Raw genomic sequence first — 14782 nt, 5'->3', positions numbered from 1 at the left:
AAATTATTTACCAAATTAACTTAAAAATGTAAACATTTTTAGACAGACCTCGACATGGCTACACTGATTTTATTTTCATTAAACACATCCAATAAAGTGTTGAACATATTTTTATTGCGTCCGTTTTTAACCAGTGCCATTATAGTTCAAACTAACACTTCAGAGACAAACATTAACAGTGAATTAATGATGCAGTCACTCAAAATAAAACACTAAAACAAGAGCTTTACATTTCAGAGAATTAAAAAAAAAAACGGGAGTACAAAGAAAAATAATCAAATAGTGTTTAAAAGAAAACAAGGCAAAGCTGAAAGGCAAAAATATCTACAGAACCAAAGCAGCAAAACAACAACAATAATTATAATGTAATATTTTTCTTAAATAGCTTTCAAGTTCCACAATGACTGCAATGAATCTTGAAAGATTTCTTCTACGCCTGCTGGCTTCATCAGGACAGGAAGTTAGCTGGAAAATAAAATAAGACATTATAACACATATTTACAGTAAAGCTCAGACACTGTAAAACCTTTACCATTGTCTGTTTTTTAAATTTAAAACAAAAGCAATTCATGTAGGAGCCTCAGCATTTTCTCAGAATCAAAGTTGTTCTGTACAGAAAATTTTGCAAAAACACCTCGACCCAGAAAATCTGTAGCTGAGGCAAGTCAAGGCAGAACCGTCACTATAGATGTCATTTGTTGTCAGTCAGGTGATCAATATATTTTTTTGGCTTTGAATATCAGGTCAGGTTTACTACTAACACAGAAAGGAGTAAACCAGGAGTTTGAGATGAGGGCCAAACTCAAGTTGAAAGAAAATGAAAGCAGAAACAAAAGATGCATTTTTTCTGTCTTAAATTCTCCTTCAAAATAAAATGTGTCTGGTGTAACTGTGCTTAGATTTGCTCCAGTCTTGATTTTGTGATCGCAGGGCCGAACAGTCATTCAGAGGGACAGAAGAGGCCTCTGGGCCTCACTTTGCCCTCTGCCTGGTTTTGTTTATTCATAAGCAAGAGTAGCTTCTGTTCTCCATGGTCCTCTTTACAGAACCACTGATGAATGGCTTCAAAGGTCCAATGAGGGCCAATAAGTCAGAACTACGATTTGTTGAGGTCATCAGTAAAGTTGGCTACAATAATCACTCAGCCTTTTAGCCAACATATAAAACATCTTTGATGATTTCATCTGTTCACATTGCTGCGAGTCCAATTCCTGCATTCTGCATCTGTGGCTTTAAATCTGCGGCAGGATTTTGAACCAAACAAGGCGCCCGAGTCTCTAACGAACCGGGTTATAAACGTTTTTCAAAGCTGTCAAAAGCCGACGAACGAGGCCTATAGGATGGAAACGGCAGCTTTATGTAAGTAGAAGAGCACACGAGGGAAGCTTGGGAGGCTGAACGTGGAGCTGCTGATGAGCCAGAACAGAAAAAGTTGCTTTTAAAGCTGCTGCATTTTCTGTGAGGTTCCAGACGTTTTCTGCCGTTTTTCCAGCATGTTTTCCTGATTAGCTGTCAGCGTAAAAAGGCCGACATTAACTTAACTCTCTTTTAAATCAAATTCAAATGGATCAAACTGTAACAAATACTGTAACTAATACTAGTTACTTTTAAAATTATAAGTCTGTTATCACATTTGAATAAAACCAGATTGGTTTTCATTTGGAGTAGCCGCCTGACTGAACTGGAGCTCTGTTTTTGTTTTCCTCTCCAATCCTATCATATTTAACATTCTGAATATTTAGGCTCTTTTAATTGTAAACACATAATTTCATCATGCAGAATGGGGGATGTTATACATATGATTCATGCTTTAAAAGGAAAATGTTTGTTTAGCTGCTTGAAAAAAATGTATAGAATAATCAATCCAGGACTTAATTGACCAAATAGTTGAAAAAAAAAACAACAAACAAACAAAAAAAGGTTCACTTACCACAGAAATCCTTCCTTAAACTCAGTGAATTTGTGTCGGACCATAAATGTTGCTAAAGCATCTGCTACCTGACAAAGACGAACAAATAATGCAAATTTGAATGAAACAGCCTGAACGGGTTAAACAAACACACAAATAACCCTCGTATGTTTCAGGAATCATTAAACACTCTTACTTTCTCCGGTGCGTCCTCATGAACAGCATGGCCACACTGAGGGAGGACCTGCATCTGAAACTTCCCTGTGGACAGACATTTTTTATTTCAGCCAAACTCAACCAACAATACAGTTACAATAAAAACGCCTCTTTTCACCTTGCATCTGTCCAATAGTGAGATCTTTGTCAAGCCGGTCCACTCCTGTGAAAACACACACATCAATAGAAACATCTCTTAGATTAATCATATAACTTGTTTTTAAAAGAGGCAAAATACCCTGAAACTGAATTATACAAGATAAAAATGTAATAAAATGAGAACAAACCTGCGAGAAGCAGCAGTTTTGGCACAGAACAGCTGAGAAAAAGGGCTGACAGACCTCTGAACCAACCATCCCAATATTTTTCTGTCTTCGACAGCTCCACTCGCCAGGTGTAGAAGCTTTCCTTTTTGACCTGGAGGGGAGAAATCGTTTTTATTTTTAACAAAACAATGGCTGCATGAAACAGAAAAATCACCAGGAGAGACTGAACCTCTTGGTCGTCCTCCTTCATTCGTTTTTTGTTCGATTCTTCTGCTCCTTCTTCTTCCTCCTCTTCCTCTATGATGCCCTCGCCGATGCTATTAGAAACACTTGGATTGTTGGCAGACTCCTCACATCTGCGCAAGTAAAAATAGAGGGCGGTCAAATACCCGCTACAGAAATTTATGGAGTACTGAATGTGTTAGAAAAAAAAACAGTTCAGTCCATACTTTTGCACTTGGCCTCCCATGGAAATTCGAGCAGATTCGATGTTTCTAATCTGACCGCTCTTCACGCTGAAAACAAAAGAATAACTAACTTTAGGGAGTTTTTCTCAAGAGGATTCTTTGTGGATTTATTGGATTTTTTGGGGGTTGCAGGATCAAGTTCTGCTTCAGCTTTGTTTTGTAAAAATGTCTCAGATTTTCCTCCGAAATCCTCAGACTCACAGTGGAATCCGTGACTCTTCTGGCTATTTTTCCAAAGTCAGCATGAGGTTATGGACGTGCTCTTACACACCTCCCTTACCTTGAAATAGGCCTTCTTACAACTTAAACAATAAAACAGAGGCGATTATAGTTTAAGTCCTAGTGCTTGTGTCTTACCTCCACTCTATGGCATTCTCCAGAGACTTAAACGTCTTTGGCCGACTTCTGAGGAAATTCTGCATACTGTTCAAAGCGTCCATTGCCGTACCTAATGGAAAAGAATACATTTCACTTAAACCCCCGTTTTTTCATTTGCTAATAACAAGGAGTATTGAAATGGACAAATTAGTAAAACCCTGCTAAACTTTGAGGCAACCAAGCGGTTGAAAGCAGTAGTTTACCTTCTACGACGTCGATGACACAGAGACCCAGCAGCGATGGGACGAGGTTCGCACTGGCTGTGTGAACGGCGATGGCTCCGCCCATGCTGTGTCCGATCATCATGATGGGAGGGGGGTTTTCTCCATACAGCGCCTCCACCACTTTACCAACATCCCTTTAAAGAAAAGAGAAGAACTAAACATTAGGATTACTCAGAGGTGTAGAGGAAATTATTATACAACTAAGAAAATATGGAAAGAAATCAAACAGTTAAGATTGATCAACTCTGATAAATTTAAACTTTAAAACACCTTTGACTTTCATTGTCCTGTACTGGTTGTTATGATTAACGGCAGAAACTTTACATCTGCTTGGATCCTTGGTGGTTTTATGCCACTGATGCAAACAGGAAACTTTTCTCCGCTCAACACACTTCTTAAAAACACTTACTTTGCCATGGTGTCTGCAGAGAGATCCTCTGGATTTTTAACTTTAGTGTCACCTGAAAAGAGTGACAGAAACAGGTTGCAGAGCGGCAAGACTCGCTACTACTGAAAATGCAAACCTTGTTAAAAATGGACAATTATGCCACCAAAACTAGAACAGGAAGCTCATTATAACAAATTCACTGAAAATAAAACTACTAAATGCTGAATGACAAGCACAGTATGTTTTGTTCTCCATTATTTTCTAGGCCAAAAAATAAAAAATGTTTTGGTTCCCACATTTTTTTTTAAAAACATCAGATCCCAACAGCTTAGACAACGAGGAGGCATTTTAAACTCAACTAAAACCACAAGAAACTTCCAGATATTAAGAAAAGTGTTTTTCATAATCAGTGTTTACAAACCATGAGCTCGAAGGTCCATGGCCACCACCCTGCAGCTGATCCTGCTGCATATGACGGCCTATAAAAACACATGTAACATTGTCGCATTGTTTTCCCACCATGCTGGTCTGTGTTTAGGTATTTAGACAGCCTGTAACGGCAGCAGCGTTAATCAGACTCACAGTGAACACGGCCCAGGACAGCGCGGAGTGGCCGCCTCCATGGAGCAGCAGCAGCACAGGACCGCTGGAGCCACTGCAGTAAAGTCTGAAAATGTTCTGGGTGGTCAAGGACATAAAAACAAACGCTGCGCAAGTGATTAAACAAACACACAAAAACAACAAAAAACAAAACAAGAATAGCCATGGAGTTAGTTTTTTGTGAGAAAAAAGGAAGAAATTCTTTTAACACATGAACTGTGATGTTTTCGAGAGACACCATTACTGACAGCCAATTTAACATTCACACTGCCAAACAAGAAAACAAGAAAGGATTTATTGGGAAAATTGTCAAGTGTGACTGCTGCTGGTGTGACAGATGTGCCATTACTGTCCTCCCTTCCCCAGCGATGAGCACTTAAACAGCTGTCTCCTCATCCTCAGCATCTCCTCCCCTTACAAACATTTGTGGGGACAAAAAGAACAACAAAGCTCGTCCCTCTAAGGAGCTCAGCATGGTACTGCAACAGAACGTCACCTGTGCAATGAGTTAGTTCATGAAAATAAGATATTCCACAGTCAGCTACTAGCGGGACCGTAGCAACGTGGAAGCAATTAGGAACAACGGAAACTCAGCGTTTCTGGAAAGTAAACACACACATCGCTCTAAACTTTCTGTTCCCTACAAACTAACTCAAGCAGCGCGTAGGGTGTCTTATGGAAAAGGGGTTTGATGCTGGAGCGGCTGAATACAAACCTGACATCACCAAAATGGCAAATGCAGTGGTGTTAAGACAACTGTCACGTTTCTCTGATGTAAAGGATGAATCAGGGTTTATGTAAGGATATATCTTTGCTGTTTTCATTCTCCACTTCAACATCTTCTATTGTTTCAAAGTACTGACTCCAGAGCAAGGGGGTGAAATCTTTCTTCCTTCCAGGTCTGTGCAAGAGAGAAACAAACGCATTTTTAAAAGAAACCTTCATTTTGCATACCCGGATAATGTAACCAAACTAGTAAAGCATTAAGACAGATGAACCACAAGATGCTTTATGTAAGATAAAAACAAGAGGCAACAACGACAAAATGAGGAACGTAAATGCTCTAAAACTAAGCATAGCGTAAAAAAATAACAAAATGTGCATAAATATGGAGGTAAAAAAGTGATGTTGGTTTGAAAGACAGAAAAAATGCAATTGTGACAATGATATGGAAACATTACAGTTGGACATAAAAATCCAAAGAAACACATTCAAAAGTCTGAATTGTAGAAAAAACAGAAAAGAAAAGCAATAATAAAAAATTAAAACAAAGTAAATAAAACAGAGGCAAACTACAATCTACACATTTTCAAACAAGTGCTAAAATTTATTCAGCCAAAAATAAATGCATACATATTGCATAAGCTAATAAATAAAATTGAACTAAAAATGTTATCAATTTATAAATTAAAATGTCGAAAAAAAATCATGTGACTCATAGGTAATTTCTACAGACTGAAGAGGAAGGATAGATGAATACATAAACATAAACAAACTGAAGGTTAATCAAATGGATGATTAATAAGAATGAATGCATGTTAGTTATATCTACAAAATATGTAGCATGAATGAATGGTGGATGAATAGATTGACAACAACTGGATGAATAGATGATGGGACAAATTAAAAACAGAATATAGGAATAAGGAAATGGAGGAAAACAGATTATGAACAAATGCATGGATAGATGACCGAATTATGAACAAAAATAATAGATGGGCTATGAAAAAAGCCTAGAAATACAATACGTATTTCATAATCCATTTAAGTCTAGCATTAAATCAAATTCCCTCCTTTCAACAAGAAACCCGGGTAAAAACAGAAGGTGTTTAAATGTTTACATATTGACAGATAAAAAACTGGTGCAGTGAGCCTGTGGGCTGAGGGAAGTGCAGACACTGCAGCTAGCCATGTAGGCAGCTAAGTGTCACCTACATGCCGATGTAAACCTTAACACACCAGTCAACAACCTTTCGGTCCTGACAATAGATTTATGAATATAAAAAACAGTAAATGACCCGAACGAATCGTGTTTCACAACAAACTAGAGCCGCGGCTAATTTAGCCTGGCTAACGCTACGAGCTAGGTCCAACTTTCGGGTGTAGAAACGCAACCGCGTTAGTTTAATAGTAGGTCAACTTAAACAGGACATTTAAACAGCGCGAAATCCGATGCAACAAGCCAGCTGACTCACCCCATCTTCATTTTGGACCCGGACTGAAAACCACCTGCCATAGGGGGTCTGGATGCTAGCAGGTTCAAATGCAACTGCTTCTCCATGCTGTCAGCAAAGAGCTGGCTTGTGTCAGGAAATGTTTGTGATGGTCTTCCTCTTCTTTAACCGCATATGATGTTTTTCTGACAGGAACACCGACTTTAATGACACATTACATGAGTTGCGTTGTTTAAATTAGCAACCAGCTAGCCATCTTCTTCTCAGTTCGCTTCTTCGCCTTCTTTGTTTTCTTTCTCACCGTCATAAGTGAATAAGCTGGTGGGAGCTTTACTGCCCCCTACCGGGCATAAAATAAAATAAAATAAAATAAAATAAAATAAAATAAAATAAAATAAAATAAAATAAAATAAAATAAAATAAAATAAAATAAAACAAAACAAAACAAAACAAAACAAAATAAAATAAAATAAAATAAAATAAAATAAAATAAAATAAAATAAAATAAAATAAAACATAGTATACACAAAAATAACTCTATAAGACATATGTATATAACAGAAGAAAATCCGGAAATTTGTTTTTTGTGTGCAATAATCAGAAAAAATGATTAGCTAAGTATGTAATATTGCATTTCAATTAATATATAAAATTTTTTTTTTACTGAAAAGATGTTAAAAACCACCAGTGGGTCCCGAGATACATTCTAATGGCTGCATTGACAAAAATTTTCACTTTTAGTCTATGGGTCGGCATGTTTGATATATATCAACTAATAACACTTAAAGTGACACACAATGTTAATTTAGAGTTTATTAATTTTTATATGTATATAACAGAGCTTTAAAATTGGACACTGTATCCTTTACTTGCTTGGATGAGCTGCTATAAGTAGAAAGCAGATAAAACAATTTTTTGTTAAAACTAACACAGGTGTTCTTTAATTACTTGCTTTAATGTAGAATACCACAATGGTGACAGAAAAACTTTATTCAGAACAACACAGTGTCTATTAGTTGTGGCTTTACGAAGAAGGCATGCCAGACTTCTTGGATTTTTATTTGGAAAAAAAATATTCAAAAGCAGAGATCAGTTGTTTTCCACAATTATTTGTATTGGTCTATAAAAATCATATATATATATATATATATATATATATATATATATATATATATATATATATATATATATATATATATATATATATATATATATATATATATATATATGACAAAATGTGGAACAGTTTGAGGGGTATTAATACTTTAGTGAGACACTTATAGTATTTTGAGAATTATTCGGCTTATTTTTCCAACTTGAACACAAGATGGCGGTATAATATTCCGTCATTAAACAATCAACTTCAGTTGCTTTTTATAGAAAACACTTTGTACTTTTAGGGCTATGGTATAGATTTACAGCTTTTAAAACAGAATTACTAAATCAAATTCACTGAAACTGGGTTTCAATTGACCTGGACTTGCTGATTTGTAATAGGAATGTTTTGATTATTGTTTAGTTCAACATGCAACTGTGTTTTTAAGGCAAAATAGAGATACATTGATTAAATATAACAGATTGAGGGTTTTAAAAGTGCGGCGATAATGGTAAGACTGTAAAGGAAAACTGGTACTGCAGTAAATGAAATGAAAACTTTTAAATTAATTTAGATTAAAAAAAATAATGTGACAGCTTAGGTTTTCCACAAGAAATGGAGCAGGACTATAAATGCAAATGACTGACATGTTCTTGTTCAGGCTGAATGGAAAATGTACAAACCTTATCCACATTTTTAGACACAAAGATTTTGAAATATAAACAACACAAGCAAAACGTTTCGCAGCCATCAAGATCTGTGAGCTGAAAGTCATTATTTACAAATTTAGTATAAAATCGTGGTTTTGTTGTGTTCAAAGGATTCATTTATGTGGTCTTTCCGACTTATTTCAATCTTGTTCCAACTTCAGACATATTCTCCTGATACCATGTTGCTGCTCTGGGGTGGTTCTTTTCCCCTTTCAGTTTTTCTTTATTTACCAGAGACTGATAAAATCAGAAATTATGACTGTAAAACTAACATCAGACTGTTTTTCCAATTGTTTGACAATCTGTTTCACCATGAATGTAAGTAAAATTTGCATCTATGAAACATTAAAAACTTGTAAAAGTTACAAATTTGGACTTAATTTGGAGTAACTTTATCAAAGTTATGCAGTCAACACATTATGAAATGTATTTATTCTGTCTCGGATTGAGGGCAACACATCACAGCCCAGGGGATATTGAGGGTTGGGGTAATAGAGTTCTGTGGGAGAAGGTTCAGGGTTGCTTAATGGGAACAAGCCGTTGGTAAACAAGTTTCTACACTGGAGACTCTCATTGATATTAGTGAAAGGAGAAGCAAAGTGACTCAGAAAAATCTGTTTCTAGACTGTTGCAATATTCCAAAACTCTGTGAGGAAAAACCTGACAGAAGCTGCCTAAAGAGATCACTTTTCTCCTGGCGTGTCCTCATTGGCTCCCGGTAAAGTTTAGAGTGGAATTAGAAAGACTGCATGCAAACTCGCAGTGACCTGCTTTGAATTTACGAGCTTCACTTACTCAAAGGGAAGGCTGAACCTTCAGTTTTCAGGTGTGCAAATAGTTCACTCTTCATGGTGACCTGCTGAGTGATGACACATACTCAGTATTTTGATGTTATTGATCCCCCATTTTATATTTAAAAACTATGTGGCGTGGTTGTCAGTAACGTTCACACCCCAGTTAAAATACTAGCTTTTTCTAAACAAAAAAATACATTTATTGATGCAATGAGTTATGAAAATCAGGCTGGATTTAGTCATGATGGTGGTGGGGTGTTGTAAAAAAAAAAAAGTTTTTTTAACTACATCTAAATTACAGCAACCGTATTTAATTTAACTTAAATGTCATGATAACAATACTAGATAAGTTTGTTTCTTGAAGCAACTTAATATTGTAAAATATTTATCCAGCTCATCAGCTTTGATCAGCTTTCCTGCTCCTCGAATAAGAACGTTGTGAAGCAAAAGCTACCATCCTAACTCATCAAAAACAATGAACAAACTGCTGAGTTATTCCTGGTGTGTAGGTCCGTCTGCTGTGTCAGTAAAACAGCTCTTCATCCATGATTCGAAATGCCTTGTGCCACAAAAACTTTCATTGAAAATGAATTAGTACTAAAGAATTAACGGAAAATTGGAATAGTTTAGATTTCTAACGATCAGAAAGATGATGCGTTTTACTCCGTCAAATACCAACCAAAGGAAAAAAAATTAAAAAAATTAGGGCAAGGTTCACATTCAAATGGGTGTGTGGATGAAAAAATCAAGTTCTCCCTGCCAGAGCCCTGTGTCCCACTAACCTTTAAGTGACGCAGTTATCCTAATAGAGGAGCAGTGTTATGATCTTTATTTATAGAGCAATGGAAATGATCTCTTTCTCAGAAGCGAATCGTGTTTGTGGCATTAGGCGTGCCAGGAGAGCGCGGCGGTGACAGGAGTCTGAATGCATAGTGTCGTTTCAGGAGGCTGCAAGGGAGGGAAGCGACGGGAGGGGCTTCAGGCTGGTTGAAGCCGGACTAGTGAGGTGTTTACTGGCCAGACTGTGCGCTTAAAGGTTACCCGAACCGTGTTCTCGAGAAAGTGTGAGCGAGGAAAGCAGATCTCTGTCCCTCCTCAACATTTCTTCACAAAGGATGTTGAATGAACTGGAACATCACAGTGCTGTCTGGGTTTTTTTTGTCCTGAAACCTTACTGAATGTGTGCAGATACAACTTTTCCCTTAATCTTATGCATCACTAAGTAACTAACCTTTATGGTTGAAAAACAGTAAATATATTATTCGGTGATGTAATGTAAACAGTAGGAAAAGAGTGACTTTATTGTCAGCAGACTTGTTTACAAAATAAAGCTGAAGGATTTTGAGAAGCTCATCCCATGGTATATGAAGTCATCCCATATGGAAAACAAATAAACAACCTATGGAACATTTTGACATGGCAGATTTTTTTTTATGTGTCCTGTATTTGGCATTTCAGGCATGCCGTATTTAGAGGATGGTTGCTTTGCAAAAAAAGACATCTTAAGATTGCATCCTGACACGATTACTATTAGACCAGAATAAGCTTTATTGGCATTTTATGCGACAAACTAAAACAAATCAGAGCCTAATTTTAAAGTAGAAGGAGTATAATAAGAAAAAAATCATTTCATAAATAAGAATCTGAAAGGTTGAAATGGACTTTGACTGGGCCATTCCAACAGATGAACACCCTGTGATTGATCGAAACTATTGCATTGCATCTCTGGCTGTATGTTTAGGGATGTTGTCCAGTTGACATCAAAATCAATATAATCTGTGAAGATAACTTACACACAGATGGACTGTCACACAAATCCCAAGAAAATACATTAAAGTTTAAGTTTACAAATGGAAAAAAAATCAAAAAAGTTCTAGGCGTATGAATAGCTTCTCAAAGTGCTTTAAAGCTGCAGATGAAACACTTGCAATTTGAGGGATCGAAATAATGCTGCCTCATGTAACAGCTATTAAGTAATCAAATATTTGTGAGGGCACAGTTGTCTGCTTTTACATAAGCCTATCAAGACCCAGCAGCTGCTGTGGAAAGTCACAAAGACATAAGCTATTCTAACCCTTTGCCTCCCAAGTATCTCCCCTCTCTTAACACTTTCTGTTCTGCATCCTGACTTTTTGTTGGCTGCAGTTAACATGACTGGTTGGGATGTCAAAGTGATTGCACTCAGATGTGGCATCCACCCACAGTGGTCCATTTTTAGGATTGGCTGAGGCAGAAGCAGAGCCGCTCATTAACGTCGGGGCAGTTTCGTAACTTTGTCCTCATTGGAGGGTTGGTGAAATTCCAAGATCTTCTGAAATGGATCAGAATTTTCTTGTTGGGCACCAACATCATGATAGAGCATGTGCCTCATTAAAACATTTAGAGTACACACCTCTGAGCTTGATAGGCTGTGCAAGTTATCCAATGGAAAAACAGCGCACACTCTGTGACGTCTGTCCTGAAATACAAGCTGGAATGTTTACAGTTAATGTGGAAATGTACTGTAAACAACAAGCTCTGGATATAGAGTTTCAATTTTATACATGCTTCACATTATTATTATTATAAAAAAAGTTAAAGTAAGTTTAGAAAAATGACATGAAAATGATGTAAATGTCAGTGAGTGCACATCAGTGCCAGTCCTTTATAAAGACATGTGTAGAGTCAGATCAACAAGAGCTCAGATATCCTGCTGTGTCACAGACTGGTATACATGACGGTCAAAAAATAGGTGTGGATAAACTTGTTGGGCTGCTAACAGGTCATGTGCAAAAGGTGCCTATAAATTGAGGGGCCGTCTCCATCCTCAGAGAAACAGTAAGCATCCAGCAGGACGTACTGGACTAAGGATACTGAGGAACTTATCATTTTGCTTTCAATTGGATTAAAATCTTCAAGGAAAATCTTCAAGGTAAATGCCATATGGTAACTGACGCTTTTAATCGGTATAACAGAATGTTAAATTTAGTCTAAATGGCTTGAGACGCTCAAACTGATGATTACTTGCCTGTTTTAGTGAGCACTGGTATGCTGGCTGGCTCACTTCTGAGAAAGTTTATGGCCAAAGGTTTTTCATCGACAGAACCCTTCCCAAAGCCCTGTCACATTCTTGAGAAAACTTGAAACTTCTCCACATCATTTTGTAAAGGTAGGCGCAACCACTTAATGCAAGTCTAAGGCTGCAATTGAAGGAACATGGCATTAAGAGCAAAGGTGTCCGTTTTTGTACCATTTCCAGAAATAAAAATGGTTGCAGTGAAGCCGACCGACGTGGTGCCCTCTGCAGGCATCAAGTTCTTTGGAGCAGGCACGGCAGCCTGCATTGCTGACCTTATCACCTTTCCTCTGGATACGGCCAAAGTCAGACTGCAGGTAGATACACCTCATGCAGCCATGATTCTAGATGTTTTACTTATGTGCTGCTAAAGACTCATAAGCGCCACAATGCACCCAGATCCAGGGCGAGTCTCAGAAGGTTGAAGGATCCAGTGTGGTGAAGTACCGGGGTGTGTTCGGAACCATCAAAACCATGGTGCGCACAGAAGGAGCCAGGAGTCTTTACAACGGACTGGTAGCCGGTCTCCAGAGGCAGATGAGCTTCGCGTCCGTTCGGATCGGCCTTTATGACTCCATGAAGCAATTCTACACTCGAGGCACAGAGAGTGAGTTTTATGTATTTTAAAAAGGTGAAAGAACGATGCAGTTCGTATTGTATTAGTAGGTCCTAACATCCTTGCCGCTCAGGTGCTGGGATTGTTACCCGACTCATGGCGGGCTGCACCACAGGGGCCATGGCTGTGGCTTTTGCACAACCAACAGATGTGGTGAAGGTGCGTTTCCAAGCCCAGGTGCGAGTGGCCGATGGCGAGAGGAGATACAACAGCACCCTGGACGCCTATAAGACGATTGCCAGAGACGAAGGAGTTCGGGGACTCTGGAGAGGTATTGCTTTTTCACTCAACATGTTACTTCCACACATAAAAAAACACCAGAGGTTTGAACAATATTCTTTCTCCCAGGCTGCATGCCAAACATCACCAGGAATGCCATTGTAAACTGTGCAGAACTGGTCACCTACGACATGATCAAAGAACTCATTTTGAAGTATGACCTAATGACAGGTGAGCGAAAGAAGCAATCGACTGACTGCCATCGTTTGAAAAATCCTAACACACAAATCCTTGTCACAGGAAGTAACTCATGTTCTGTTCTCCCACAGACAACCTGCCCTGCCACTTCACAGCTGCCTTCGGTGCCGGCTTCTGCACAACTGTAGTGGCGTCTCCAGTAGATGTGGTTAAAACACGGTTTATGAACTCAGGAAATGGACAGTATGCCAGCGCCGTCAACTGCGCTCTGATGATGCTGAGAAGCGAAGGACCTGCAGCTTTCTATAAAGGGTAAAAGCTAAAAAGAAAATTAAAGCTGCATTTTAAGAACTGCTGGGTGGAAAAACCAACCAAATGTGGAGAAATTTGGCATCATTGCTGTGGTTGGGTCTGGTGTTATTAAACCTAAACAAACTTGCTCTCTTCTCTAAATTAACAAACTGGGTGTAATTTTATCCTGCTCTAACGACCCTGGCTTTGGGTTAAAGAAATACCCCAGCAGTTTTTGGAGTGTAAAAAAAACACAACATGCCAGTTCCACCTCCTTAAATTCCCCTTCTTTGCTTCTTCTAGATTCATGCCTTCTTTTCTGCGTCTTGGATCTTGGAATATCGTCATGTTTGTGACATATGAACAAATTAAAAGGGGTATGACCAGAGCACAGCAGTACTGGGAGTCGCCGTTTTGATCGAAGCTCCTCGGGACTTTTATGGCAAGAATGCGAAGATGCAAAAGTCATGACAAGCAGCGTGATGCAATGAGGAAAAAGTGTGCCACACAGCTGGAAGTGAAGAAGTGGTGGGGAAAATTGTTGAGTTAGGTGGTGATCTGGCCTTTGAGGACAGGTACTGTACTTCACCATCTGCCAATGAAGACTTGGGTGACAAAAGAATCAGGAACATTCCTGCAAGACCAGGAGGATTCACAGATTACAGCACAACAATTCATCAGGATTGATATGACCAGAGCTTCCATTACATATCAGTATAGCTGAATTTTGCTCAACAAGATGTCTGATGATGTTTATTTTTTATGTTTACAGCAGTGGTTCTTAACCTTTTTTGAGGTACCGAACTCACCAGTTTCATATGCGCATTCACTGAACCCTTCTGTAGTGATAAATAATATATGATTTGTTTTCCCCCAAATTCAAGACATAGGGGTGACCCAGCAAGAGTCTAGTTGGGTCACCCCATGATCACTAAGTCTTCTTAAAAGGTAGAGTCTCTGAGAATAGTTCTTCAAAATATAGTTAGTGTTTTCAGCAAAGTTGAGCTGACTGTCCAGGAACAACCAATAAAATTTGCCACAGTTTCAACAGGTTGGTCAACGAGAGAAACTGGAACCACTTTAAGTACACCAAAAGCAACAGAATTTGGTAAAAACTGTGAGCTTTGCTGAAGTAAATAAAGACACAAGTTCAAATCATTGCTGAGAGTGGAACTCCTTCA

At 38.2% G+C, this 14782-nt stretch overlaps 2 protein-coding genes across 4 annotated transcripts; one reads left to right on the top strand and one right to left on the bottom strand.

The window, feature by feature from the left end:
• Window positions 1-94: 94 nt before the first annotated feature.
• On the bottom strand, window positions 95-6936 carry ppme1 (protein phosphatase methylesterase 1). 2 transcript variants are annotated; one of them, XM_008427561.3, is made up of 14 exons: window positions 6644-6935; window positions 5256-5349; window positions 4431-4523; window positions 4270-4327; window positions 3870-3921; window positions 3440-3594; window positions 3216-3306; window positions 2841-2906; window positions 2621-2747; window positions 2413-2542; window positions 2244-2288; window positions 2106-2170; window positions 1931-1998; window positions 95-465 (listed from the first exon to the last, which is right to left on the bottom strand). In XM_008427561.3, exons 1-14 carry the CDS (start codon window positions 6727-6729, stop codon window positions 462-464), a joined length of 1134 nt encoding a protein of 377 aa, XP_008425783.1. In that variant the 5' UTR covers window positions 6730-6935; the 3' UTR covers window positions 95-461. The 2 variants fall into 2 exon arrangements, with proteins under 2 accessions (XP_008425783.1, XP_008425782.2); XM_008427560.3 differs by having other exon boundaries at window positions 2413-2747; window positions 6644-6936.
• Window positions 6937-12007: 5071 nt separating this feature from the next.
• On the top strand, window positions 12008-14759 carry LOC103475730 (dicarboxylate carrier UCP2-like). Of its 2 annotated transcripts, none has more exons than XM_008427562.2 (8): window positions 12008-12133; window positions 12239-12370; window positions 12461-12594; window positions 12677-12884; window positions 12967-13164; window positions 13242-13343; window positions 13442-13622; window positions 13905-14759. In XM_008427562.2, exons 3-8 carry the CDS (start codon window positions 12469-12471, stop codon window positions 14017-14019), a joined length of 930 nt encoding a protein of 309 aa, XP_008425784.1. In that variant the 5' UTR covers window positions 12008-12133; window positions 12239-12370; window positions 12461-12468; the 3' UTR covers window positions 14020-14759. The 2 variants fall into 2 exon arrangements, with proteins under 2 accessions (XP_008425784.1, XP_008425785.1); XM_008427563.2 differs by having other exon boundaries at window positions 12009-12133; window positions 12305-12370.
• The last annotated feature ends 23 nt before the right edge of the window (window positions 14760-14782 follow it).

The sequence above is a fragment of the Poecilia reticulata genome, chromosome 14, assembly GCF_904066995.2.
Source record: "Poecilia reticulata chromosome 14, P_reticulata-male-v2, whole genome shotgun sequence".
NCBI classification, from domain to species: Eukaryota; Metazoa; Chordata; class Actinopteri; order Cyprinodontiformes; family Poeciliidae; genus Poecilia; species Poecilia reticulata.
Note: the sequence above shows the minus strand (reverse complement) of the source record. Positions and strands in the feature narration are given on the sequence as shown.

Bases quoted from the DNA above. Each gene is read 5' to 3' on its own strand.
- ppme1 (XM_008427560.3), bottom strand. From the start codon at position 6,729: ATGGAGAAGCAGTTGCATTTGAACCTGCTAGCATCCAGACCCCCTATG. The intron at 2,289-2,412 runs GTTTGTTCTCAT...GTGTTTTCACAG, and splicing joins AAAACTGCTGCTTCTCGCAG to GAGTGGACCGGCTTGACAAA. The intron at 2,171-2,243 runs GTGAAAAGAGGC...GTCTGTCCACAG, and splicing joins CACTATTGGACAGATGCAAG to GGAAGTTTCAGATGCAGGTC.
- LOC103475730 (XM_008427562.2), top strand. From the start codon at position 12,469: ATGGTTGCAGTGAAGCCGACCGACGTGGTGCCCTCTGCAGGCATCAAG. The intron at 12,885-12,966 runs GTGAGTTTTATG...CTTGCCGCTCAG, and splicing joins CTACACTCGAGGCACAGAGA to GTGCTGGGATTGTTACCCGA. The intron at 13,623-13,904 runs GTAAAAGCTAAA...TGCTTCTTCTAG, and splicing joins CCTGCAGCTTTCTATAAAGG to ATTCATGCCTTCTTTTCTGC.